Source organism: Ranitomeya imitator, chromosome 4, assembly GCF_032444005.1.
Source record: "Ranitomeya imitator isolate aRanImi1 chromosome 4, aRanImi1.pri, whole genome shotgun sequence".
Classification (NCBI taxonomy): domain Eukaryota; kingdom Metazoa; phylum Chordata; class Amphibia; order Anura; family Dendrobatidae; genus Ranitomeya; species Ranitomeya imitator.
Window position 1 is genome coordinate 451,672,904 of NC_091285.1, and position 26,847 is coordinate 451,699,750.

The window sequence follows — 26,847 nt, forward strand, 5'->3', positions numbered from 1 at the left end:
GTATTACACGATGGAAAAGAACAGCTCTGGCAAAAATTAAGAGACCACTGCAAAACATTATTATTTATTATTATTTATTATTATAGCGCCATTTATTCCATGGCGCTTTACATATGAGGAGGGGTATACATAGTAAAACAAGTACAATAATCTTGAACAATACAAGTCACAACTGGTACAGGAGGAGTGAGGACCCTGCCCGCGAGGGCTCACAATCTACAAGACATTCAGTTTGTCTGATTTTTCTCTTTATAGGTACAGTATATTTTTGAGTAAAATGTAAATTGTTCTTTTATTCTATAAACTTCTGACAACATGTCTCCGAAATTTCCAAGCAATAAATTTAGTATTTTTTTCTGACAAAGAAAAATATCATCCTCTTGATTACATTCCAGAGGTTTTCAATGCGATTCAGGTCTGGAGATTGGGCTGCCCATGACAGGGTTTTGATGTGGTGGTCTCTTAATTTTTGCCAGAGCTGTATATGCCCATATTTCTTAGCATTGATGACACTGTTAAAGGATTGTCCTACGAACAAAGTACATTTTAATCAATATATCTTGGAATAAAATAAATTCCACAATTGGATATGTTAAAAAAATGTTCCTCTGCTGAGAAAATCTCATAAATGTGCCCCTACACATGCCACATCTCTTGGCAGGGGAGGTAGCAAAAACACAGACAAGATAGCCAGGGATTTTTTCTGTGACATAAAACATTTCCCTACCTGTTTTAAAAAAAATATTTTACCTCACAGAAAGAATCGGCTGTTATCACATGCTGTCCTGTCTGTGTACTCTTTTGCTTCTTCCCCTGCCCAGGGTCTGTGTTTGGTCAGACACAGCCATTACTCCGTACTTAGCAGGGGCACATTTATAAGATTATCTTAGGCCGGTTTCACACGTCAGTGGCTCCGGTACGTGAGGTGACAGTTTCCTCACGTACCGGAGCCACTGACACACGTAGACGCATTAAAATCAATGCATCTGTGCAGATGTCATTGATTTTTTGCGGACCGTGTCTCCGTGTGCCAAACACGGAGACATGTCAGTGTTCGTGAGAGCGCACGTATTACACGGACCCATTAAACTCAATGGGTCCGTGTAAAACACGTACCGCACACGGACGTTGTCCGTGTGCAGTCCGTGTGCCGTGCAGGAGACAGCGCTCCTTTACACACTATTATTCATATCTTCTCTACAGCAAATGCTGCTGCAGGGAAGATATGAATCGCGGCTTCAGCACTAAACTTTAGCGCTGTCTCCGGCACGGTGCATGTGGTACCCAGTGGGCACACGGGCGGCACACGTGTGCCACACTGATGTGCCACAGAAACGCACCGGCACACGGACACAGATAATTCCGGTACCGATTTTTCCAGTACCGGAATTATCGAATTATCTGGACGTGTGAGACTGGCCTTAGAAGCATTCTTTTAACACATCTAATTGTGGAACTTATTTTTATTCCAATATCTGTTGATTAAAATGTACTTTGTTCGTGGGGAAAACTCCTTTAAACCTGACCAAATCCCCTCTCCATTTGCTGAAATTCAGCCTTAAAGGGAACCTGTCACCCCCAAAATCGATGGTGAGGTAAGCTCATGCTGTAGATAAGCCCCCGATGTAACCTGAAAGTGGAGAAAAAGAGGTTAGATTATACTCACCCAGGTCAAATGGGTGTCTCAGGTCCGCTCCGGCGCCTCCCATCTTCATTCCGCGGCGTGAAGACCAGAAGAGGATGTCATGGAATGAAGATGGGAGGCGCCGGAGCGGACCTGAGACACCCATTTGACCAGACCACAGCGGGACCGCCCCTGGGTGAGTATAATCTAACTTCTTTTTCTCCTCTTTCAGGATACATCGGCGGCTTATCTACAGCATTACAGAATGCTGTAGATAAGCCCCTGATGACGGTGAGCTTACCTCACCATCGATTCTGGGGGTGACAGGTTCCCTTTAAACTTGCAAAAAACCTCCACCATGCTTCACTGTGTCCTGCAGACACTCATTATTGTACCACACTCCTGCTCTTGGGTGAACAAACTGCCTTCTGTTGCAGCCAAATTTTTCACACATTGAAATATTCGGTACGAAGCACCTGCTGCCATTTTCTGAACCCTACATCTTAGGTTTTGTACATATTTGAATTGCTTGTCCTTACTTTCATGTTGAAGGTATGTTCTTTTTTTTCTGCCGCAATTCTTCCATGAAAATTACTTCTTGCTACTCATCCCCAAACAGGAGAAGGGTGTAGCTGGGTTCCATTGGTTGCTGTCAATTCTGAGCTGATTACACTGCTGGATATCTTTGATGTTCAACTGAAATAAGCATTACATGTCTTTCATCTGCTGCACTAAGTTTTTTTTTGACCGAACACTGCGTCTACAGTTTTCAACGCTGCCAATTTCTTGGTACTTCTTCAAAAGAGCTTGAACATCACATTTAGAAACCCCCAACCTACTTTGAAATTTTTGCCTCAGAGAGATCTTGCTATCCTCATGTTTATGTGCTCAGTCTTACCATGTATGATATGTGGCATTAACCCCTTAACGACCGCCGATACGCCTTTTAACGGCGGCAGTTAAGGGTACTTAAACCACAGCGCCGTAACGGCGCTGTGGAAAAAGTAAATAGCGCCCCCCAGAGTCCAATTTTCTCCGGGGTCTCGGCTGCCGGGGATAGCCGAGACCCCAGAGAACATGATTCGGGGTTTTTTTTACTGACCCCGCTTTTGCGATCGCCAGTAATTAACCATTTACCGGCGATCGCAAAAAAAAACAAAACGCGATTTCCCTTTTAATTTCTCTGTCCTCCGATGTGATCGCACATCAGAGCACAGAGAAATGGGGTCCCAGATAGCCCCCCAATACTCACCTGTCTCCCCCGGTGCTCCTCGTGGCTCCCAATGGGTGCCGCCATCTTATTTCGGCAAAAAAATGGCGGGCGCATGCGCAGTGTGCCCGCCGGCCGGCATCAGGAGGATCTTTGGGGTCCTGGCTGCCGGGAGTAGCCGAGACCCCAAAGAACATGATCGGGTCGGTTATACCGACCCCTGCTTTGCGATCGCCGGTAATTAACTGTTTACCGGCGATCGCAAAAAAAAAAAAGTGGTGTGTAATTCTCTGTCCTCTAATGTGATCGCACATCAGAGGACAGAGAAATAGGGGGATTCGGGGGACCCTATTATACTTACCAGTGTCCCTGGGTCCTCCTGCGTCCTCTCTTGCCCGCCGGCGTCTTCTTTGGGAAACAAAATGGCGGGCGCATGCGCAGTGTGCCCGCCATCTGCCGGCCAGCAGGAGAAAGCAGTTGGGGCTAAAATTAGGGCTAGGGTTAGGGCTAAATTTAGGGTTAGGGCTGGGGCTAAATATAGGGTTAGGCTTCTTTCACACTTTGAAATGCGTCGGCCCGACATACCGACGCACTTTGTGAAAATTGTGCACAACGTGGCCAGCGGATGCAGTTTTTCAACGCATCCGCTGCCCAATCTATGTCCTGGGGAGGAGGGGGCGGAGTTACGGCTACGCATGCGCGGTTGGAAATGGCAGACGCGACGTACAAAAAAGTTACATTGAACGATTTTTTGTGCCGATGGTCCGCCAAAACACAACTGATCCAGTGCACGTCGCGATCCGTCGGCAATACAAGTCTATGGGCAAAAAACGCATCCTGCGGGCACATTTGCAGGATCCGTTTTTTGTCCAAAACGACGGATTGCGACGGATGCCAAACGACGCAAGTGTGAAAGTAGCCTTAGGGCTAGGGTTAGGGTTGGGGCTAAAGTTAGGGCTAGGGTTAGGGTTGGAGCTAAAGTTAGGGTTAGGGTTGGGGCTAAATTTAGGGTTAGGGCTAGGGTTGGGGCTAAAGTTAGGGCTAGGGTTGCGGCTAAAGTTAGGGCTAGGGTTGCAGCTAAAGTTAGGGTTAGAGTTGGGATTAGGGTTAGGGTTTGGATTAGCGTTGACATTAGGGTTACGCTTGGGATTAGGGATAGGTTTGGGATTAGGGTTAAGGTTAGGGTTGGGATTAGGGGTGTATTGGGATTAGGGTTAGGTTTGAGGTTAGGGTTGAGATTAGGATTAGGGGTGTGTTGGATTTAGGGTTTTGATTAGGGTTATGGTTAGGGTTGACATTAGGGTTGTTTTGGGGTAAGGGTTGTGATTATCGTTAGGGTTAGTGGTTAGGATTATGGATCGGGTTGGGATTAGGGTTAGGGGTGTGTTGAGGTTAGGGTTGGAGTTAGAATTGGGGGGTTTCCACTGTTTAGGTACATCAGGGGGTCTCCAAACACGACAGCCAATTTTGCGCTCAAAAAGTCAAATGGTGCTCCCTCCCTTCTGAGCTCTGCCGTGCGCCCAAACAGTAGGTTATCCCCACATATGGGGCATCAGCGTACTCGGGATAAATTGGACAACAACTTTTGCGGTCCAATTTCTCCTGTTACCCTTGTGAAAATAAAAACTTGGGGGCTACAAAATCTTTTTTGTGGAAAAAAAATATTTTTTATTTTCACGACTCTGCATTCTAAACTTCTGTGAAGCACTTGGGCATTCAAAGTTCTCACCACACATCTATATAAGTTCCTTGGGGGGTCTAGTTTCCAAAATGGGGTCAATTGTGGGGGGTTACTAGTGTTTAGGTACATCAGGGGCTCTGCAAACGCAACATAACATCCACAGACCATTCTATCTAAGTCTGCATTCCAAAACGGCGCTCCTTCCTTTCCGAGCTCTGCCGTGCGCCCAAACATTGGTTTACCCCCACATATGGGGCATCAGCGTACTCGGGATAAATTGGACAACAACTTTAGTGGTCCAATTTCTCCTGTTACCCTTGTGAAAATAAAAACTTGGGGGCTACAATATCTTTTTTGTGGAAAAAAAAATATTTTTTATTTTCACAACTCTGCATTCTAAACTTCTGTGAAGCACTTGGGCATTTAAAGTTCTCACCACACATCTAGATAAGTTCCATGGGGGGTCTAGTTTACAAAATGGGGTCACTTGTGGGGGGTTTCTACTGTTTAGGCACATCAGGGGCTCTCCAAACGCAACATGGCGTCCGATCTCAATTCCAGCCAATTCTACATTGAAAAAGTAAAACGGCACTCCTTCTCTTTCAAGCTCTGCGGTGCGCCCAAATCGTGATTTACCCCCACATATGGGGTATCGATGTACTCAGGAGAAATTGCACAACAACTTTTGTGGTCTAATTTCTCCTGTTACCCTTGTGAAAATAAAAACTTGGGGGCTACAATATCTTTTTTGTGGAAAAAAAAATATTTTTTATTTTCACAACTCTGCATTCTAAACTTCTGTGAAGCACTTGGGCATTTAAAGTTCTCACCACACATCTAGATAAGTTCCTGAAGGGGTCTAGTTTCCAAAATGGTGTCACTTGTGGGGGTTTTCCACTGTTTAGGCACATCAGGGGCTCTCTAAACGTGACATGGCGTCCGATCTCAATTCCAGCCAATTCTGCATTCAAAAAGTCAAACGGCGATCCTTCACTTCCAATCTCTGCAGTTCGCCCAAAAAGTGGTTTACCCCCACATATGGGGTATTGACGTGTTCAGGAGAAATTGCATAACAAAATTTATGGTTACATTTCTGTTTTTACACATGTGAAAATAAAAAAAAAATGGTTCTGAATTAAAATGTTTTTTAAAAAAAAGTTAAATGTTCATTTTTTCCTTCCACATTGTTTCAGTTCCTGTGAAGCACGTAAAGGGTTAATAAACTTCTTGAATGTGGTTTTGAGCACCTTGAGGGGTGCAGTTTTTAGAATGGTGTCACACTTGGTTATTTTCTATCATATAGACCCCTCAAAATGACTTCAAATGTGATGTGGTCCCTAAAACAAAAGGTGTTGTAAAAATGAGAAATTGCTGGTCAACTTTTAACCCTTATAACTCCCTAACAAAAAAAAATTTTGTTTCCAAAATTGTGCTGATGTAAAGTAGACATGTGGGAAATGTTATTTATTAACTATTTTTTGTGACATATCTCTCTGATTTAAGGACATAAAAATACAAAGTTTGAAAATTGCAAAATTTAAAAAATTTCCGTTTTTTTCATAAATAATCGCAAGTAATATCGAAGAAATGTTACCACTAACATGCAGTACAATATGTCACAAAAAAACAATCTCAGAATCAGCGGGATCCGTTAAAGCGTTCCAGAGTTATAACCTCATAAAGTGACAGTGGTCAGAATTGTAAAAATTGGCTCGGTCATTAAGTACCAAATTGGCTCTGTCAGTAAAGGGTTAGTCTTCCATAATCAAACCTTTGAGTGAAGAACAGCCAAATTCTGCTACAGTTTCAGCTGCTACACAGTTATTTCTGTTTCAGTTAATGACTGTGTTTCAGCCTACATTTGGAAATGATGATCATTTTCACCTGTTTAGTAGAAATGGATAAATATAAATTATTATTACTTCTACTATTGAAAGCATTCTTACTTTGCAGCATTGTTATCACAACTGCTTAAAACTTTTTCAAAGTACTGCACATTTTATCATGTGTATCATAAGTTGCAGGACATGCATCAGTTATATTTCTGAATGAACTCATCTGGTAACAGAGAGCCTTGATTCACACAAGGGATTCAAGTTAAATTTTTCTGTTTCGCTGTAGAAAAAAATGGAACTTCTGCAAGAAACTGTTCCATCCTAAGTTGGACATAAATGTAGCTAGACTTGCCCAATTAACTACAATAGAATTTCCATTCTAGTGTTTGTTTCTCTTTTAAAACTGTCAGCAGGGCCAGTTTTAGACAAAGTGGGGCCCTAGGCAAAAAATAAAAATAAGGCCCCCAATGCTAACCTATTGCACCATGACACTCAAACATTTTGGTTGTATTTACATGCGCTAAGTTCAGGCCGTTCAATGAGTGTGATCAAAAATATTGAAGTCATTTGGCTCTTGTTTCTCGGCCTCTTTACACTGGCAAATGAAGAATGATGGGGACAGACCACTAGTAGCTCAATATATCCCTGTACAGTATCATGTTATACGTAGCAGGGCTGTCGAGTTGGAGTCAGTATCCATTTTGGTGGAGTCGGTATCAAATGAACAGACTCTGAAGCCTTAAATACAGTATAGAATTAGAGATGGGTGGACACCTGGATGTTCAGGTCCGGCTGAACAGTCACAAAAAGTTTGGGTACCAGAACAGTACCTGGACCCCATTCACTTTAATGGGGACCCAAACATCCAGTGTTTGCCAAGATGTCATGTGCAAGACAGCGTTTCAATCACTGCTTCTGATCAGCAGTGAAATCATCTGACGGTCAGAGAGCCGCGGTTTTCACGCTGTCAAAAGACAGTGTGAGAGCTCAGCTGTGATCGGAGGTATAACGTTTACCTTCGGTCACTGGTGTCAGCTGATGGGACTAAGACAAAAGAAAAAAGATTGGACTACAAACAGGCCCGCACAACCACATAGTATAGAAAAGTAAAGGCCCCTTCACATTTAGCGACGCTGCAGCGATACAGACAACGATCCGAATCGCTGCAGCGTCGCTGTTTGGTCGCTGGAGAGCTGTCACACAGACCGCTCTCCAGCGACCAACGATGCCGGTAACCAGGGTAAACATCGGGTAACTAAGCGCAGGGCCGCGCTTAGTAACCCGATGTTTACCCTGGTTACCATGCTAAAAGTAAAAAAAAACAAACACTAGATACTTACCTACAGCCGTCTGTCCTCCAGCGCTGCGCTCTGCTTCTCTGCTCTCCTCCTGTACTGTCTGGGAGCCGGAAAGCAGAGCGGTGACGTCACCGCTCTGCTTTCCGGCTCACAGACAGTACAGGAGGAGAGCAGAGCACAGCGCTGGAGGACGGACGGCTGTAGGTAAGTATGTACTGTTTGTTTTTTTTTACTTTTAGCATGGTAACCAGGGTAAACATCGGGTTACTAAGCGCGGCCCTGCGCTTAGTTACCCGATGTTTACCCTGGTTACCAGTGAAGACATCGCTGGATCGGTGTCACACACGCCGATCCAGCGATGTCTCCAGGGAGTCCAGCGACGAAATAAAGTTCTGGACTTTCTTCAGCGACCAACGATCTCCCAGCAGGGGCCTGATCGTTGGTCGCTGTCACACATAACGATTTCATTAACGATATCGTTGCTACGTCACAAATAGCAACGATATCGTTAACAATATCGTTATGTGTGAAGGTACCTTAACAAAATGTTTTATTGAACACCACAACAAGACATATAAAAACAATTAAAATACAACAAGTGTATACAAAACACCCCTATTCAAACAATGTGTCTGCAAAAAGTATATATAAATATAGTACATTAATATGGTAAACCGGGCTAGCGTTAGTATATATCACCAGTCACCACATGTTTGTAAAGATGTACATCATGACTAAAAGGGAGACCTATATAATGACCAAGAAACACAGGAATTAAAAAATCCAAGATTATATGTGCTTAGTCTCTAAGCTCCCTGTTGATGCATCAGAATAATGAAGCATAGTGAGCCCATAATATAAATGTCTGTATAGAGCTCACTATATTGCCCTCATATGGGATATAGCCAAGATGGCAAAGCAGAATTCCTATGTGAGCAAGGAAGCGGCATCACGCCATGAATACTCAACTGAATCTAAGAAGAAGCAAGCTGAAGCCCAAAGGTTATCTGGCTGCAAAAGCCATGCAGATGTCCATGCCCTTAATAACCGGCATCAAGACAGAATAGGGTGTGTGGAGAGAACCCCACGCGTATCGCCGCCGCAGCGGCTTCGTTAGGGGAAGTGGGTTATGTGGTGAGTAACGCATGTTTAAATGCAGCCAATAATCATCTTGTGTGCACTCAGCTGTGTCGCCCAAGGATGGGAGGCGTGAACCGGAAAGGCGCGCGCTGTCCATGAGTGAAGAGAGACAGAGCGGAAGTATCGGCGGTCTCCATGGAGATAGGTGGCGCATGCGCAAACGCGGCTCAAATAATGAGCCGTGTTGCGCAAGCGTCTAGCATAGACGGCTCAAAGAACACAGGCAGAGGACAGGAGCGCATAGAGTGAAAGGCGCGTACCCAAACAGTAGAGCACAGATACTGGCCATACGGGCACAGACAATATATAAGTTACCTAAACAAAGGAAAAATATGTAATTAATGCATACAAAATACAAAAGTACATTGGCAGATGGCTACCTATAATGCCTATATATATATATATATATATATATATATATATATATGTTTAAAAAAAACAATAGGTAGAATCATATATCGCCGAGAATGGCAGGGTAGCCATAACGTGATCCCTCCTAGACATGGGGAAGAAAATATATATACAAGAACCAGAAGCTATTAGATCATAGAACAAATAGTTTGTCCATGATCTGCACTAAAATGTCAGCTTACTGGATAAAGCGTACAAATAGGAGCGTGCATGGGAAAAAGGAGAAAATATCCCTCATCCATAGGGCATGCAGAAAACTGTCCTTCAATGTTCCATTAAACCCATCACATAATAAATGGAGGGATATATCCAGTAAATGTCCAAGTCTCTCAATCTTCAGACTCAAAAAAGTCCATTGCCAGTCCCTCCACGTTCCGTAGCCGTCCAGAAATCAGAGCCTCCAACAGGTCATGTACAGGAGAACAAAGCATCCGACATCCAACTTATTGCAGAGCCATTTGGTGTTCCACCGGGCGGATCCAGTCCCAATAGGAGGCTAAAGATGATAAAAGCAGTGGTGAGAATATTAAGGTTATAATGAAGGCCGGACAGTAAACATTCCCTTAATGGATCAACTACCCAGGAATCCCGTGAAGAGAAGTTCTTCATTCAATCCAGAGGGAGCTACTGATTGTAGTTGGAAGATCCATCTGGATTCTATTTGTAAAAGGAGTTTACGTCTATCCCCTCCTCTCTCATTTGGGGTGAGTTTTTGCAAGCCCACCACCGTGAGGTTAGTTGAGGAACCCCTATGATTAGCTAGGAAATGTTCGGACACCGGGGTAAGAGCCTTGCCCTTTCTCGAATCTGAGGCCGCTAAGTGTATCATTGAAATGTGCTTCTGGACTCGTTTACTAAGTTCTTGCGAGGTCTGCCCAACGTACACCATTTTACAAGGGCAGATGAGGGCATAAATTACATCCCTAGACTTACAATATATGTGTCACGCTCACGCCCTGACTGGTGGGCGTGAGCTTGGGGGGTTTGTGGCCCCACTGTGCCACAAACCAGACTACCCTGGAAGGGGCGTGACTGACAGCTGCCTGGGTTTTCACGGGAGCCTCTGATGGTGAGGTCAGGCTTGTGCAGCAGGCTGCTGCCAGGTGCTACTCCAGGGTGGTGTCTGGCTGTGGCTGCTGATCCCACTTGGGACACAGGAACACCAGGATTGGTGCGGGCATCAGGCAGGACTGGCAGAAGAGCACGGCTGGAACTCAGACAAGTAGGCTGGCACGGCAGAGAGCACAGGACTGGCAGAAGAGCACGGCTGGAACTCAGACAAGTAGGCTGGCACGGCAGAGAACACAGGGCTGGCAGAGACACGGCAGAGAACACAGGGCTGGCTAGGACGGCAGGAAACAGGACTGGCTAGGACGGCAGGAAACAGGACTGGCTAGGACGGCAGGAAACAGGACTGGCTAGGACGGCAGGAAACAGGACTGGCTAGGACGGCAGGAAACAGGACTGGCTAGGATGGCAGGAAACAGGACTGGCTAGGACGGCAGGAAACAGGACTGGTTGATGTGGTATATGAAGGAACAGGTAGGGGCCAGTTCATACTGGAGGTGCAGGTACGGATATGTAGTTTGGAAGAACAGGTAGGGACCTGTTCACACAGGAGGTGCAGGAACAGATATGAAATATGAAGGAACAGGTAGGGACCTGTTCACACAGGAGATGCAGGAAAGGAAACAAGCAGAAAGGAATGAGGTATGAAGAAACAGGTTGGGACCTGTTCACACAGGAGATGCAGGTACGGAAACAAGCCAGAAGGAAAGGAGCATGAAGGAACAGGTTGGGACCTGTTCACACAGGATGAAAAGTGCAAGACTGCAGATAGGAGCGGAAGAGCAGCAAGAGATAGCGTAGCAACAAAAGCTAAGCAGATCAGAGCCACAAGGAATGTGGAGAGGAGCTGCAGCAAGAGATACTGCAGAAGCTAAGCAGAGTGGAACCGCAAGGATTGCGGAGAGGAGTTGCAGCAAGAGGTTTGCAGAAGCTAAGCAGAGTGGAACCGCAAGGATTGCGGAGAGGAGCTGCAGCAAGAGGTTTGTGCAGCAACGGGAGCAGAGCAGAGTAGAATGGAGCAGAACCGCAGGAGTGCGGAGCAGCGGTAAAGCCACTAAGATACAGAGCAGGCAGAGCCGCAAGAGTGCAGAGTGTAAGCAAACTAAGAACACAATGAAAGACACTGCAGGGAAGGAAACCACAGACAAGGAGACCAAGATAAGACTAAGTACAGACAAGGCAATGGAACAAGACACAAGGACAAAGACACAGGGACCAGGAAATTCTGCCTCCTGGAGGGCGGACAAGAACAAGGCAATAGCACAGAGAAAAGCCTCCAGAGAGGGAGTAACACAGAGCAAGGCCAGGCAAACTCAGCAGCTAAACACTAACTGAGCTAACACATTGCACAGGCCCAGACCACAGGGTGGAGCTGCACTATATACTGGAGGCCTCTTGGTAATTGGTCAGGAACAGATTAGACAGATGCACCTGATTCCTATAAGAACCAGAGAGTTCAGGCGCCGCCCCCCTATACACACAGCCAGGAAGCATGCACAGAGCAGAGACACAGAACATGGAGCTGGCATGAAACAGAAACCACATCATGGCCTGGAGCAGTGGGTAAGATTGTGTGAGAAATGAGAGGCTATGATGTGATGCCAGCAGAGTTGTTACAATATGCCTTAAGGGGATGTCTACTAAAGAGTGTGGGGTGAACAAAGAGTTCACGGGTCGGAGCCATGTGGGGACAAATATTACAATCCCCACATGGAAATGAACCCCTGAGGATAATACCTCTGTTCAACCTCACCGTTGATCTTTTGAAATGACTCCTAGTAAGAAGGTCCCTTAGATTTAGCGCCCGTCTCGCTGTCATAAGGGGTCTATCACTCGTAACCTCCATCGTTTGTAGATCCGCTCGAAGGATTTGCCAGTGTTTAGATAGAATATCACTGACCTGTTTCCAGCTATTGTTAAAGTCTTCTTCTTTTTTCTTTTCTCTTTTGTCTTGGTCATACATATTATTGGACTGGGCACTGCACCCCTTCCCCCCTTTACATTGATATACAGCTTGAGTGCACCCTTTCCTATATTTTAAGCTGATGGGACTACTGATCTCATCATCTGATACCTGCTACCGCTAATAACAGCGAGAGCAGGAGCGGCTGATGGGTGTATTCATTAGCCGGCTCCAGCTCTGTAAATAAATAATTAAAAAAGAAAAACCGACATGGGTCCCCCCATAACCAGCCAGGCAAAATTCACAGCTGTTGGCTGCAACCCTCAGCTGTCAGCAAGGCTGGTTATCAAGAATAGAGGGGTCCCCATGCTGGTTTTTTAAATTATTTAATTTTTTTTTTTTTTAAACCAGCATGGGGTCCCCTCATTTTTAACAACCAGCCTTGCTGAAGCAGACAGCTGGGGCTGGTATTCTCAGGCTCGTAAGGGGCGGATATTGGCCCCTTAGCCTAAAAGTAGCAGCCTGCAGCTGCCCAGAAAAAGCACATCTATTAGATGTACCAATTCTGGCTCTTCCCACTTGCCCTGTAATTGTGGCCAGTGGGTTTCATATTTGTGGGGTTGATGTCACCTTTGTATTGCCAGGTGGCATCAAGCCCACGGCTTAGTAATGGAGAGACATCTATAAGACACTTTTCCATTACTAATCCTATAGTTATATGGTAAGGTGACTAGAAAAATGCACACAGGAAAATTGCACACAGGAAAAATGCCCACAGGAAAAATGCCCACAGGAAAATTCCCCACACGGAAAATTCCCCACATGGAAAATTCCCCACACGGAAAATTCCCCACACGGAAAATTGCCAATTGCATCATCACAAAGTTTCAGATCTATGATATTTCAGGTGCAAGGTGTTCACATGATATGTGAAAAGTGCCCACAGACATGAATACTCTCAGGAAAACAGTAGAGAGTTATAGGTGAGATGCTCTGCAGAACAGAGAATAGCATAGAGCTATAGGCTAAATGCTCTGCAGGACAAGGGGATAGTATGCAGGTATAGGTGAGATACTCTGCAGGGCAGGAGAATAATATAGAATTATAGGTGAGATGCTCTGCAGATCAGGAGAACAATATATAATTATAGGTGAGATGCTCTGCAGATCAGGAGAATAATATAGAATTATAGGTGAGATGCTCTGCAGGGCAGGAGAATAATATAGAACTATAGGTGAGATGCTCTGCAGATCAGGAAAATAATATAGAATTATAGGTGAGATGCTCTGCAGATCAGGAGAACAATATAGAATTATAGGTGAGATGCTCTGCAGGGCAGGAGAATAATACAGAATTAAAGGTGAGATGCTCTGCAGAGCAGGAGAATAATATAGAATTATAGGTGAGATGCTCTGCAGGGCAGGAGAATAATATAGAATTATAGGTGAGATGCTCTGCAGGGCAGGAGAATAATATAGAATTATAGGTGAGATGCTCTGCAGATCGGGAGAATAATATAGAATTATAGGTGAGATGCTCTGCAGGGCAGGAGAATAACATAGAATTATAGGTGAGATGCTCTTCAGATCAGGAGAATAATATAGAATTATAGGTGAGATGCTCTGCATATCAGGAGAACAATATAGCATTATAGGTGAGATGCTCTGCAGGGCAGGAGAATAATATAGAATTATAGGTGAGATGCTCTGCAGGGCAGGAGAATAATATAGAAATATAGGTGAGATGCTCTGCAGGGCAGGAGAATAATATAGAATTATAGGTGAGATGCTCTGCAGGGCAGGAGAATAATACAGAATTATAGGTGAGATGCTCTGCAGGGCAGGAGAATAATATAGAATTATAGGTGAGATGCTCTGCAGATCAGGAGAATAATATAGAATTATAGGTGAGATGCTCTGCAGGGCAGGAGAATAATATAGAATTATAGGTGAGATGCTCTGCAGGGCAGGAGAATAATATAGGATTATAGGTGAGATGCTCTGCAGATCAGGAGAATAATATAGAATTATAGGTGAGATGCTCTGCAGATCAGGAGAACAATATAGAATTATAGGTGAGATGCTCTGCAGGGCAGGAGAATAATATAGAACTATAGGTGAGATGCTCTGCAGGGCAGGAGAATAATATAGAATTATAGGTGAGATGCTCTGCAGGGCAGGAGAATAATATAGAATTATAGGTGAGATGCTCTGCAGGGCAGGAGAATAATATAAAATTATAGGTGAGATGCTCTGCAGGGCAGGAGAATAATATAGAATTATAGGTGAGATGCTCTGCAGGGCAGGAGAATAATATAGAATTATAGGTGAGATGCTCTGAAGAGCAGGAGAATAATACAGAATTATAGGTGAGATGCTCTGCAGGGCAGGAGAATAATATAGAATTATAGGTGAGGTGCACTGCAGGGCAGGAGAATAATACAGAATTATAGGTGAGATGCTCTGCAGGGCAGGAGAATAAGAGAGAATTATAGGTGAGATGCTCTGCAGGGCAGGAGAATAATATAGAATTATAGGTGAGATACTCTGCAGATCAGGAGAATAATATAGAATTATAGGTGAGATGCTCTGCAGGGCAGGAGAATAATATAGAATTATAGGTGAGATGCTCTGCAGATCAGGAGAATAATAGAGAATTATAGGTGAGATGCTCTGCATATCAGGAGAACAATATAGCATTATAGGTGAGATGCTCTGCAGGGCAGGAGAATAATATAGAATTATAGGTGAGATGCTCTGCAGAGCAGGAGAATAATATAGAATTATAGGTGAGATGCTCTGCATATCAGGAGAATAATATAGACTTATAGGTGAGATGCTCTGCAGATCAGGAGAATAATATAGAATTATACGTGAGATGCTCTGCAGATCAGGAGAACAATATAGAATTATAGGTGAGATGCTCTGCAGGGCAGGAGAATAATATAGACTTATAGGTGAGATGCTCTGCAGGGCAGGAGAATAATATAGAATTATAGGTGAGATGCTCTGCAGGGCTGGAGAATAATATAGAATTATAGGTGAGATGCTCTGCAGGGCAGGAGAATAATACAGAATTATAGGTGAGATGCTCTGCAGGGCAGGAGAATAATATAGAATTATAGGAGAGGTGCTCTGCAGGGCAGGAGAATAATACAGAATTATAGGTGAGATGCTCTGCAGGGCAGGAGAATGATACAGAATTATAGGTGAGATGCTCTGCAGGGCAGGAGAATAATATAGAAATATAGGTGAGTGTTATGATTAGGCAACTCAGTACCACAGTGAACATAGAGGTCAGAGCACATACAGTGATCTGACAATAATCCAAAAACATAGAACGAGCTCTGAGACGTGGGAACTCTGTTGACCGCAATCCCTAATCCTATCCAACAACACTAGAGGCAGCCGTGGATTGCGCCTAACGCTACCTATGCAACTCGGCACAGCCTGAGAAACTAGCTAGCCTGAAGATAGAAAATAAGCCTACCTTGCCTCAGAGAAATACCCCAAAGGAAAAGGCAGCCCCCCACATATAATGACTGTGAGTAAGATGAAAAGACAAACGTAGAGATGAAATAGATTTAGCAAAGTGAGGCCCAACTTTCTGAACAGAGCGAGGATAGGAAAGGTAACTTTGCGGTCAACACAAAACCCTAAAAACCACGCAAAGGGGGCAAAAAGACCCTCCGTACCGAACTAACGGCACGGAGGTACACCCTCTGTGTCCCAGAGCTTCCAGCAAACAAATAGATAAGCTGGACAGAAGAAAAGCAAACAAAATAGCAAAGGAAAACTTAGCTATGCAGAGCAGCAGGCCACAGGAACGATCCAGGAGGAAAACAAGTCCAATACTGGAACATTGACAGGAAGCCAGGATCAAAGCACTAGGTGGAGTTAAGTAGAGCAGCACCTAACGACCACACCACATCACCTGAGGGAGGAAACTCAGAAGCCGCAGTACCACTTCCCTCCACCAACGGAAGCTTACAGAGAGAATCAGCCGAAGTACCACTTGTGACCACAGGAGGGAGCTCTGCCACAGAATTCACAACAGTACCCCCCCCTTGAGGAGGGGTCACCGAACCCTCACCAGAGCCCCCAGGCCGACCAGGATGAGCCACATGAAAGGCACGAACAAGATCGGGAGCATGGACATCAGAGGCAAAGACCCAGGAATTATCTTCCTGAGCATAACCCTTCCACTTAACCAGATACTGGAGTTTCCGTCTTGAAACACGAGAATCCAAAATCTTCTCCACAATATACTCCAACTCCCCCTCCACCAAAACCGGGGCAGGAGGGTCAACAGAAGGAACCATAGGTGCCACGTATCTCCGCAACAATGACCTATGGAATACGTTATGTATGGAAAAAGAATCTGGAAGGGTCAGACGAAAAGACACAGGATTAAGAACCTCAGAAATCCTATACGGACCAATGAAACGAGGTTTAAACTTAGGAGAGGAAACCTTCATAGGAATATGACGAGAAGATAACCAAACCAGATCCCCAACACGAAGTCGGGGACCCACACAGCGTCTGCGATTAGCAAAACGTTGAGCCTTCTCCTGGGACAAGGTCAAATTGTCCACTACCTGAGTCCAAATCTGCTGCAACCTGTCCACCACAGTATCCACACCAGGACAGTCCGAAGACTCAACCTGTCCTGACGAGAAACGAGGATGGAACCCAGAGTTGCAGAAAAATGGCAAAACCAAGGTAGCCGAGCTAGCCCGATTATTAAGGGCGAACTCAGCCAAAGGCAAAAAGGACACCCAGTCATCCTGATCAGCAGAAACAAAACATCTCAGATATGTTTCCAAGGTCTGATTGGTTCGTTCGGTCTGGCCATTAGTCTGAGGATGGAAAGCCGAGGAAAAAGACAAGTCAATGCCCATCCTACCACAAAAGGCTCGCCAAAACCTCGAAACAAACTGGGAACCTCTGTCAGAAACAATATTCTCTGGAATGCCATGTAAACGAACCACATGCTGGAAGAACAACGGCACCAAATCAGAGGAGGAAGGCAATTTAGACAAGGGTACCAAATGGACCATCTTAGAAAAGCGATCACAGACCACCCAAATGACTGACATCTTTTGAGAAACGGGAAGATCTGAAATAAAATCCATAGAGATATGTGTCCAAGGCCTCTTCGGGACTGGCAAGGGCAAAAGCAACCCACTGGCACGAGAACAGCAGGGCTTAGCCCGAGCACAAATCCCACAGGACTGCACAAAAGTATGCACATCCCGCGACAGAGATGGCCACCAAAAGGATCTAGCCACTAACTCTCTGGTACCAAAGATTCCAGGATGACCAGCCAAGACCGAACAATGAACCTCAGAGATAACTTTATTCGTCCACCTATCAGGGACAAACAGTTTCTCCGCTGGACAACGATCAGGTTTATTAGCCTGAAATTTTTGCAGCACTCGCCGCAAATCAGGGGAGATGGCAGACACAATTACTCCCTCTTTGAGGATACCCACCGGCTCAGATACACCCGGGGAGTCGGGCACAAAACTCCTAGACAGAGCATCCGCCTTCACATTTTTAGAGCCCGGAAGGTATGAGATCACAAAGTCAAAACGGGCAAAAAACAACGACCAACGAGCTTGTCTAGGATTCAACCGCTTGGCGGACTCGAGATAAGTCAAGTTCTTATGATCAGTCAAGACCACCACGCGATGCTTAGCTCCTTCAAGCCAATGACGCCACTCCTCGAATGCCCACTTCATGGCCAGCAACTCTCGGTTGCCCACATCATAATTTCGCTCAGCAGGCGAAAACTTCCTGGAAAAGAAGGCGCACGGTTTCATCACTGAGCAATCAGAACCTCTCTGCGACAAAACAGCCCCTGCTCCAATCTCAGAAGCATCAACCTCGACCTGGAACGGAAGCGAAACATCTGGTTGACACAACACAGGGGCAGAAGAAAAACGACGCTTCAACTCTTGAAAAGCTTCCACAGCAGCAGAAGACCAATTGACCACATCAGCACCCTTCTTGGTCAAATCGGTCAATGGTTTAGCAATACTAGAAAAATTGCAGATGAAGCGACGATAAAAATTAGCAAAGCCCAGGAACTTTTGCAGACTTTTCAGAGATGTCAGCTGAGTCCAATCATGGATGGCTTGGACCTTAACAGGATCCATCTCGATAGTAGAAGGGGAAAAGATGAACCCCAAAAATGAAACCTTCTGCACACCAAAGAGACACTTTGATCCCTTCACAAACAAAGAATTAGCACGCAGGACCTGAAAAACCATTCTGACCTGCTTCACATGAGACTCCCAATCATCCGAGAAGATCAAAATGTCATCCAAGTACACAATCAGGAATTTATCCAGGTACTCTCGGAAGATGTCATGCATAAAGGACTCAAACACTGATGGAGCATTGGCAAGTCCGAATGGCATTACTAGATACTCAAAATGACCCTCGGGCATATTAAATGCAGTTTTCCATTCATCGCCTCGCTTAATTCGCACAAGATTATACGCACCACGAAGATCTATCTTGGTGAACCAACTAGCCCCCTTAATCCGAGCAAATAAATCAGATAACAATGGCAAGGGGTACTGAAATTTAACCGTGATCTTATTTAGAAGGCGGTAATCTATACAAGGTCTCAGCGAACCATCTTTCTTGGCTACAAAAAAGAACCCTGCTCCTAATGGCGACGATGACGGGCGAATATGCCCCTTCTCCAGGGACTCCTTCACATAACTGCGCATAGCGGCGTGCTCAGGCACAGATAAATTAAACAATCGGCCTTTTGGGAACTTACTACCAGGAATCAAATTGATAGCACAATCACAATCCCTATGCGGAGGTAGGGCATCGGACATGGGCTCATCAAATACATCCCGGTAATCAGACAAGAACTCTGGAACCTCAGAAGGGGTGGATGACGAAATTGACAGAAATGGAACATCACCATGTACCCCCTGACAACCCCAGCTGGACACCGACATGGATTTCCAATCTAATACTGGATTATGGACTTGTAGCCATGGCAACCCCAACACGACCACATCATGCAGATTATGCAACACCAGAAAGCGAATAACCTCCTGATGTGCAGGAGCCATGCACATGGTCAGCTGGGTCCAGTACTGAGGCTTATTCTTGGCCAAAGGCGTAGCATCAATTCCTCTCAATGGAATAGGACACTGCAAGAGCTCCAAGAAAAACCCACAATGCTTAGCATACTCCAAGTCCATCAAATTCAGGGCAGCGCCTGAATCCACAAATGCCATGACAGAATACGATGACAAAGAGCAGATCAAGGTAACGGACAGAAGAAATTTTGACTGTACTGTACCAATGGTGGCAGACCTAGCGAACCGCTTAGTGCGCTTAGGACAATCAGAGATAGCATGAGTGGAATCACCACAGTAGAAACACAGCCCATTCAGACGTCTGTGTTCTTGCCGTTCAACTCTGGTCAAAGTCCTATCGCACTGCATAGACTCAGGTTTAAGCTCAGGTAATACCGCCAAATGGTGCACAGATTTACGCTCACGCAAGCGTCGACCAATCTGAATGGCCAAAGACATAGACTCATTCAAACCAGCAGGCATAGGAAATCCCACCATGACATCCTTAAGGGCTTCAGAGAGACCCTTTCTGAACATAGCTGCCAGCGCAGATTCATTCCATTGAGTGAGCACGGACCACTTTCTAAATTTCTGACAATATAACTCTATCTCATCCTGACCCTGACAAAGAGCCAGCAAATTTTTTTCTGCCTGATCCACAGAATTAGGCTCATCGTACAGCAATCCGAGCGCCAGGAAAAACGCATCGATATTACTTAATGCAGGATCCCCTGGCGCAAGAGAAAATGCCCAGTCCTGAGGGTCGCCACGCAAAAAAGAAATAATGATCAAAACCTGTTGAACTGGATCACCAGAGGAGCGAGGTTTCAAGGCCAGAAATAGTTTGCAATTATTTTTGAAACTCAGAAACTTAGTTCTATCACCAAAAAACAAATCAGGAATAGGAATTCTTGGTTCTAACATAGATTTCTGATCAATAGTGTCTTGAATCTTTTGTACTCTTGCCGAGAGCTGATCCACACATGAAGACAGACTTCTAATGTCCATTGCTACACCTGTGTCCTGAACCACCCAAATGTCTAGGGGAAAAAAAAGGCAAAACACAGTGCAGAGAAAAAAAAATGGTCTCAGAACTTATTTTTTCCCTCTATTGAGAATCATTAGTACTTTGGCTTCCTGTACTGTTATGATTAGGCAACTCAGTACCACAGTGAACATAGAGGTCAGAGCACATACAGTGATCTGACAATAATCCAAAAACATAGAACGAGCTCTGAGACGTGGGAACTCTGTTGACCGCAATCCCTAATCCTATCCAGCAACACTAGAGGCAGCCGTGGATTGCGCCTAACGCTACCTATGCAACTAGGCACAGCCTGAGAAACTAGCTAGCCTGAAGATAGAAAATAAGCCTACCTTGCCTCAGAGAAATACCCCAAAGGAAAAGGCAGCCCCCCACATATAATGACTGTGAGTAAGATGAAAAGACAAACGTAGAGATGAAATAGATTTAGCAAAGTGAGGCCCGACTTTCTGAACAGAGCGAGGATAGGAAAGGTAACTTTGCGGTCAACACAAAACCCTAAAAACCACGCAAAGGGGCAAAAAGACCCTCCGTACCGAACTAACGGCATGGAGGTACACCCTCTGCGTCCCAGAGCTTCCAGCAAACAAATAGATAAGCTGGACAGAAGAAAAGCAAACAAAATAGCAAAGGAAAACTTAGCTATGCAGAGCAGCAGGCCACAGGAACGATCCAGGAGGAAAACAAGTCCAATACTGGAACATTGACAGGAAGCCAGGATCAAAGCACTAGGTGGAGTTAAGTAGAGCAGCACCTAACGACCACACCACATCACCTGAGGGAGGAAACTCAGAAGCCGCAGTACCACTTCCCTCCACCAACGGAAGCTTACAGAGAGAATCAGCCGAAGTACCACTTGTGACCACAGGAGGGAGCTCTGCCACAGAATTCACAACAGGTGAGATGCTCTGCAGATCAGGAGAATAATATAGAATTTTAGATGAGATGCTCTGCAGGACAGGGGGATAGTATACAGGTATGGGTACAGCCACACTAGTGCCATTTTCAGGGGTGGCAACCAAGCAAAAACACCGTTCAGATCGAGGAAATGCAGTCTGACTGCAACAGCCAATCACAGAGGCTCTCACAGAGTGTGCGCTTCTGTGATTGGCTGTTTGCCAGTCAATGCAGTGAATATGCATGAGGCTTAATGGGGGGGAGACTGGTAAGCCTGATCTACCTTTTACAGCATTTATCTATCTGTCTATTCTATTCAATCTATCTATCCTATCTGTCTGTCTTCTCTTTTCGAACGTTATACAGCACTAGATGGAGGCCACATGCTATCGCATCGGGAGGGCGGTAATGTCCCGATGGGGCAGGTTTCGCGGCATTGAGAATCTCTCTTCCCATGTGCTCACCCACCTATCCACTCTCTCTTTCCCCAGGTGCTGACCTCTCCCGTCTGTGCTCTCTTCTTTGACATGTCTACCCCATGTGCTATCCCTCTTGTCTGCTGTCTCTCTCCTTCCTGTGCTGTGTTCTCCCCTCATGTGCTGTTCCGTTTGAGCTGTCTCCCCCTGTGCTCTGTCTCTCTCACCCCTGTGTGCTTTCTCTCTACCTCATTTGCTGTCTTCTCTCATCATCTCTTCTTTGACCTGTGTACCCCATGTGCTCTCCCCCTTGTCTGCTCTCTCTCTCCACCACTATTTTACCTGACAAAATGAATCCTCCGTGATCCCCTGCTGTAATGTCAGTATTGTCTTTTGATTCCTCCCCTGGCAAGAAGATGTGGAATGCTCCATTCACAGTCAGACACAGTCAATTTTTTAAATGAACTTTCGTTCGTGGGAAAACCCCTTTAATGTGACCGGCTTCCTCTGCCTGTAGATAAGTCGCGCATCTGCCTCTGGGATCACCCTAATGATTCACTGTGCCAGCGCGGAATTCACGCAAGCGCAGTAAATCAGACCACTAGCATCTTTGTGCAGACAGATAGTGGCGGTCACATTAAAACTGCGCATGCGCTCCTCCTGTACAAAGATGGTGGAATCATTCGGCTGATCCAGGCGGCAGTGTGTTCATGACGGTGTTCCGTTGGTGGTACCGCGCAAGAGGCTGGAACCACCAGCAGTTTCCATATTGAGACACCCATCACTTGGGTGTCCCAATATGGAGGTCGGTGAACTTCCGTCACTTGGAATTCTGAGATCCGGACACATCTGGACGAAACAGGATGTGAAGACATTACAGGGTAAGTATATATTAAGATGAGAAAGACCATGTTAAAAACGCATAGCACACAGACACCACACAGATGTCACACTGATGTTAGCTGAGAAAAAAAAGCAAAATCGCATCATTGCATGACGATACGGAAAGCACTCGCACGACTGTCATGCATTAAAATCGCTCTGATAACGCATACCCTAGTGTGCCTTTACCCTATAGGTGAGATGCTCTGCCGGGCAGGAGAATAGTATAGAGTTATAAGTGAGATGCTCTGCAGCACAGAAGAATGTCGGCAAAAATTGCCCACACAGAAAATTACCGACAAGTTTATTAAGAACAGTTTATTAAGGAGATCTAATATCCACAATAACTTTGATTTTTTAAGCAATCATTGTACACCTGGAAATAATTTGCCACCTTCTGATAGTCCTGAACAGGAACAGTTTATTAAAGAGGTCTAATAACAATAATAACTCCGGTTTATTAAACAATCACTGCATACCTGCAAATTAGCCATTTTACTGCAAATTAGCTATGCTCCTTAAGTACTTTAGTTTATCTTCAACCTGGGGGTAGTCCTGTACAGAAGTTGCCACCATATGATACAGCGCCTCATACTTCCTCTTTTTTATCTCAAGGCAACCGGCCTGTGCATTAGCCAGTGTTAATTTGTGGCAAGCCAGGTCCTTCTGCAATGCATCAAAGAGAAACCACAAGCTGGGATGACTGCAGTGGAACATGGAATTAAGAGCATTGTGAAATCCCTCACAACAGTTCGCGGTTTTTGGTGACTGTTCCAGGGCTCATGATGATTCCATATTCTTATAGGAAACTGAGGATCTCTACCAGCTGCACCCTCAATATATGTAGAAAAAAAGTATGTGAGCACCTCATTATAGCATTCTTCATCTGGGAATGTGGCAGCAAGCTTATCAAAAACACATCTCACATCTTCAATTGGCACAAAGGCTAATGCAGCAAGAGACTTCAGTGTCATTTTTATACTGATATTAGATTCATATTCTGTTTTCAAACCAACATTTTTTATTTTTCTAATGAGACCCTGACAAAGAAGAAAATAACACCCTTTAACATCAGCATGTGGGAAGGCAATCCTTACTGCAGTCATGCAAGCCTTCTCAAAATCCACTAAAACCTTTTGAGGTGCCAGATTTGGAATCAATAGCATCATTATTTCAAACATTCTCTTATACGTGTTCATGTCCTTTCTTTGTAGTAAAATGTACAAACATGGCGGATATGAGTTACCCACCTTGGCACGCAAAGTGTACAGTTGGTAAAACATATTGGGCACTTTATCAAAGGTGCCATCTCCATAGATTGTATCTTTGTTCAGTTCAAGCATAAGGTCTCTATCTCCTAAAACCAGAATTCTGTTTCGATCTTCCTTTCCTGAATCATGAAGTATCAGTTGACTATACTTTTCAGGAATGCAAAAATGTATAGTTTTTGGGTTAGGCAAATTACCATCTGTTCTATGATAGACCAGGCTTCTCGCAAGAGATGATTGTCTTGGCATATGGGCCAATACAGACAAGACCTTTCCCATCACGTTGCGAGGAGTAGCACTTACTGCTCTCATGTCTTCTCTCATTTTGCTTCTGGCTACGTTTGCTTCTGCTTTTTGAGGGCAGGAGTCATGACATTTTTCTGTTGGTTCTTGAACTACGTTGCCATCTTTTGTTTTGAGAACTGAGTGGCACAGTCGGCATCTCCAAGTCACCACTGCATTGATAGTACGAAATGCAAGATATTCAAACCCCAAGTAAATCATAACTTTGTTGTTTCTCTGGCTTTTTGAAAACTCCATTGTTAGCACTACAAGAAGAAATAGAATACTTTAGATGAACTCAAAATACACTTTTATTGAAAATAAATGAACAAATATGGGGATAGATAAGACTATTAGTTCACCAATACAATAAAAAACACAGATGTGTAATGACTGTGGTCGCAGGCATCAAGTCCACAACCAGGCAAGGGGGTATAGGTGCCTGCTTCTGCTGGATCTGCGTCTTTACTGAAGATGCAGATCCAGATGACATGCATCATGTTGCAGAGACCCGTGGGGTCTCTGCACTGCGATACATGCTGCCGGCGCGTTGGCTGTGAGCTGACATCAGAGGTGCAGCCACAGGGAGCGGTGCATGAAATGGAGCACACTCCGATGTCAGCTGCCGGACTGTGCGGTGGCTACAAAAGACACTGGGCGACGTGGGAGCAGAGGAAAGGTGACTAGAATGTTATTGTTTTTAATTATGCATTAGGGTCAGAACGGGGACACATACACTAGGATTGGGGACCATGTAAACAAGGATAGGAACATATATACCAGAAAGGGGGCATAAATACCAGGATGGAGATCATGTGGACCATACATACTAGGATGGGGACCATATATACCAGCATTAGGACATATATACCAGGATGCAGACATATTCACCAGGATGATGGGCATATATACCAGTATGGGGGACATTACTACATAATGAAGGGGGAGGGGGGCAATTCATACGTCTTTATAGAATTTAGAACACTACATGGGCCCATATATCTGACCAATGTGTGTGTGGGGGGGCAAGGGCCAAATTTCGCACTGAGGCCCATCGGACTCCACTGCAAAAGCATATCATACATTCTCAGCAAGAACACAAAGTGGTACAAGTGACAGAATCTCACCTTTCTGCTGTGCATTCTGGGCTTCCAGGACCAACTATCTCTGCCAGCAGCAGTGATACTTTTGTGAGCACTGATAGCAGTGATGGCTCCTCTGGATCACACTGCTTCTGGTTCTGCATGTGCTGCTGTTTTGGGCTGGTGGGAGGAGTAAGGCAGAATCAGTGAGAGATGAGAGCAGACTAGATCTATCTATTGCTGATAATGACAGACTGCTGCAAACCACAGATCATCATTTTTGCAGTTTTGCACTAGGTGAGCTGTAAATCACAAGACTAGATCTATCTATTGCTGATAATGACAGACTGCTGCAAACCACAGATCATCATTTTTGCAGTTTTGCACTAGGTCAACTGTAAATCACAAGTTGATCACATATTATGTGAACATCCTCACCTTGCACCTGAAATATAGATCTGAAACTTTTGTGATGCTGTAATTGGCAATTTTCTGTGTGGGGAATTTTCCGTGTGGGGAATTTTCCATGTGGGGAATTTTCCGTGTGGGGAATTTTCCATGTGGGGAATTTTCCATGTGGGGAACTTTCCGTGTGGGGAATTTTCCATGTGGGCATTTTTCCTGTGGGCATTTTTCCTGTGGGTAATTTTCCTGTGTGCAATTTCCCTGTGTGCATTTTTCAGGGAACCCCTTGGTAGTGCTTTGTGGCACGGGTACCTCCTGCTTAGTAACCGGGTTCCAGTACCGTCAGCTGGTTCTCGGTCGTGCCATTGCCTATTGCACCTTGGGCAACGCATCTGGGTTCCAGTACCGTCAGCTGGTTCTCGGCAGTGTCTTTGGCACGGGTACTCCCTCCTGCCCAGCCTGGTTCCAGCACCGTCAGCTGTTTCCGGGTAGCGTCAAGGTCACTTAGACTCCAAAATGTTGTCCTGTTGTGTTGCGGTCGGGTTAGCCGACTCCATGGTGCCTGCAGTTTAGGTGCTTCCTATGTGGGCTGCGGGAAGTGGCAATCAAGGCTGGTTCTATAGTGCCAATAGGACAAACTCCCCCTGTAGGACTGTTGGTTTTTGGTAACTATTTTTTCTTTTACTGTGGACCTTCTGCTGCCTGAGTTCCAGCACCGTTAGCTGGTTATTGGCAACACAATTTTGAGTAGGTCCCCCTGGTTCCAGCACCGTCAGCTGGTTCTGGGCAGAGCCTTTGGCTTAGGTGCCTCCTTCTGAGTATCCGAGTTCCACCAACGTCAGGCGGTCCTTGGTAGTGCTTTGTGGCACGGGTACCTGCTTAGTAACCGGGTTCCAGTACCGTCAGCTGGTCCTCGGTCGTGCCATTGGCTCTTGCACCTTCGGGTAGCCATCTGGGTTCCAGTACCGTCAGCTGGTTCTCTGCAGTTCCTCGGCCTTCTTGTACCTCCTGCTACAGTTCCAAGTTCAAGACCCTAAGCATGACGACCCTGAAGACCAAGAAGCAAAAGAACAAGAAGCTTCAGAACAAAAAGCAGAAGATCATTAATCATAAGACTAAAAATCAGAGCAAAAGATATTATCTAAATTATAAGCAGAAGAAGACTAAGCAGTGTATGGGGGTGAGTCCGTTCCTCCTCGTGGTGCCCCTGGAAAAAACCTGCTGCTGTAGGCCAAACTGAACGCGGACAAATCCTGTTTTAAATCTTTTGTGACAGGCAGAACAGAAGGTGT

The 26,847-nt window shown here is 45.1% G+C and overlaps 1 protein-coding gene across 2 annotated transcripts; it reads right to left on the reverse strand.

Annotated features, from left to right (window-relative positions):
• Positions 1–22,922: 22,922 nt before the first annotated feature.
• Positions 22,923–26,599, reverse strand: LOC138674188 (uncharacterized). Of its 2 annotated transcripts, XM_069762096.1 has the most exons (3): positions 25,589–26,599; positions 25,196–25,330; positions 22,923–24,334 (listed from the first exon to the last, which is right to left on the reverse strand). In XM_069762096.1, exon 3 carries the CDS (start codon positions 24,324–24,326, stop codon positions 23,160–23,162), a length of 1,167 nt encoding a protein of 388 aa, XP_069618197.1. In that variant the 5' UTR covers positions 24,327–24,334; positions 25,196–25,330; positions 25,589–26,599; the 3' UTR covers positions 22,923–23,159. The 2 variants fall into 2 exon arrangements, with proteins under 2 accessions (XP_069618197.1, XP_069618198.1); XM_069762097.1 differs by lacking the exon at positions 25,589–26,599 and having other exon boundaries at positions 25,196–25,495.
• Positions 26,600–26,847: the final 248 nt, after the last annotated feature.

What these genes read in the sequence shown, in the direction of transcription:
- LOC138674188 (XM_069762096.1), bottom strand. Translation starts at nt 24,326, where the DNA reads ATGGAGTTTTCAAAAAGCCAGAGAAACAACAAAGTTATGATTTACTTG.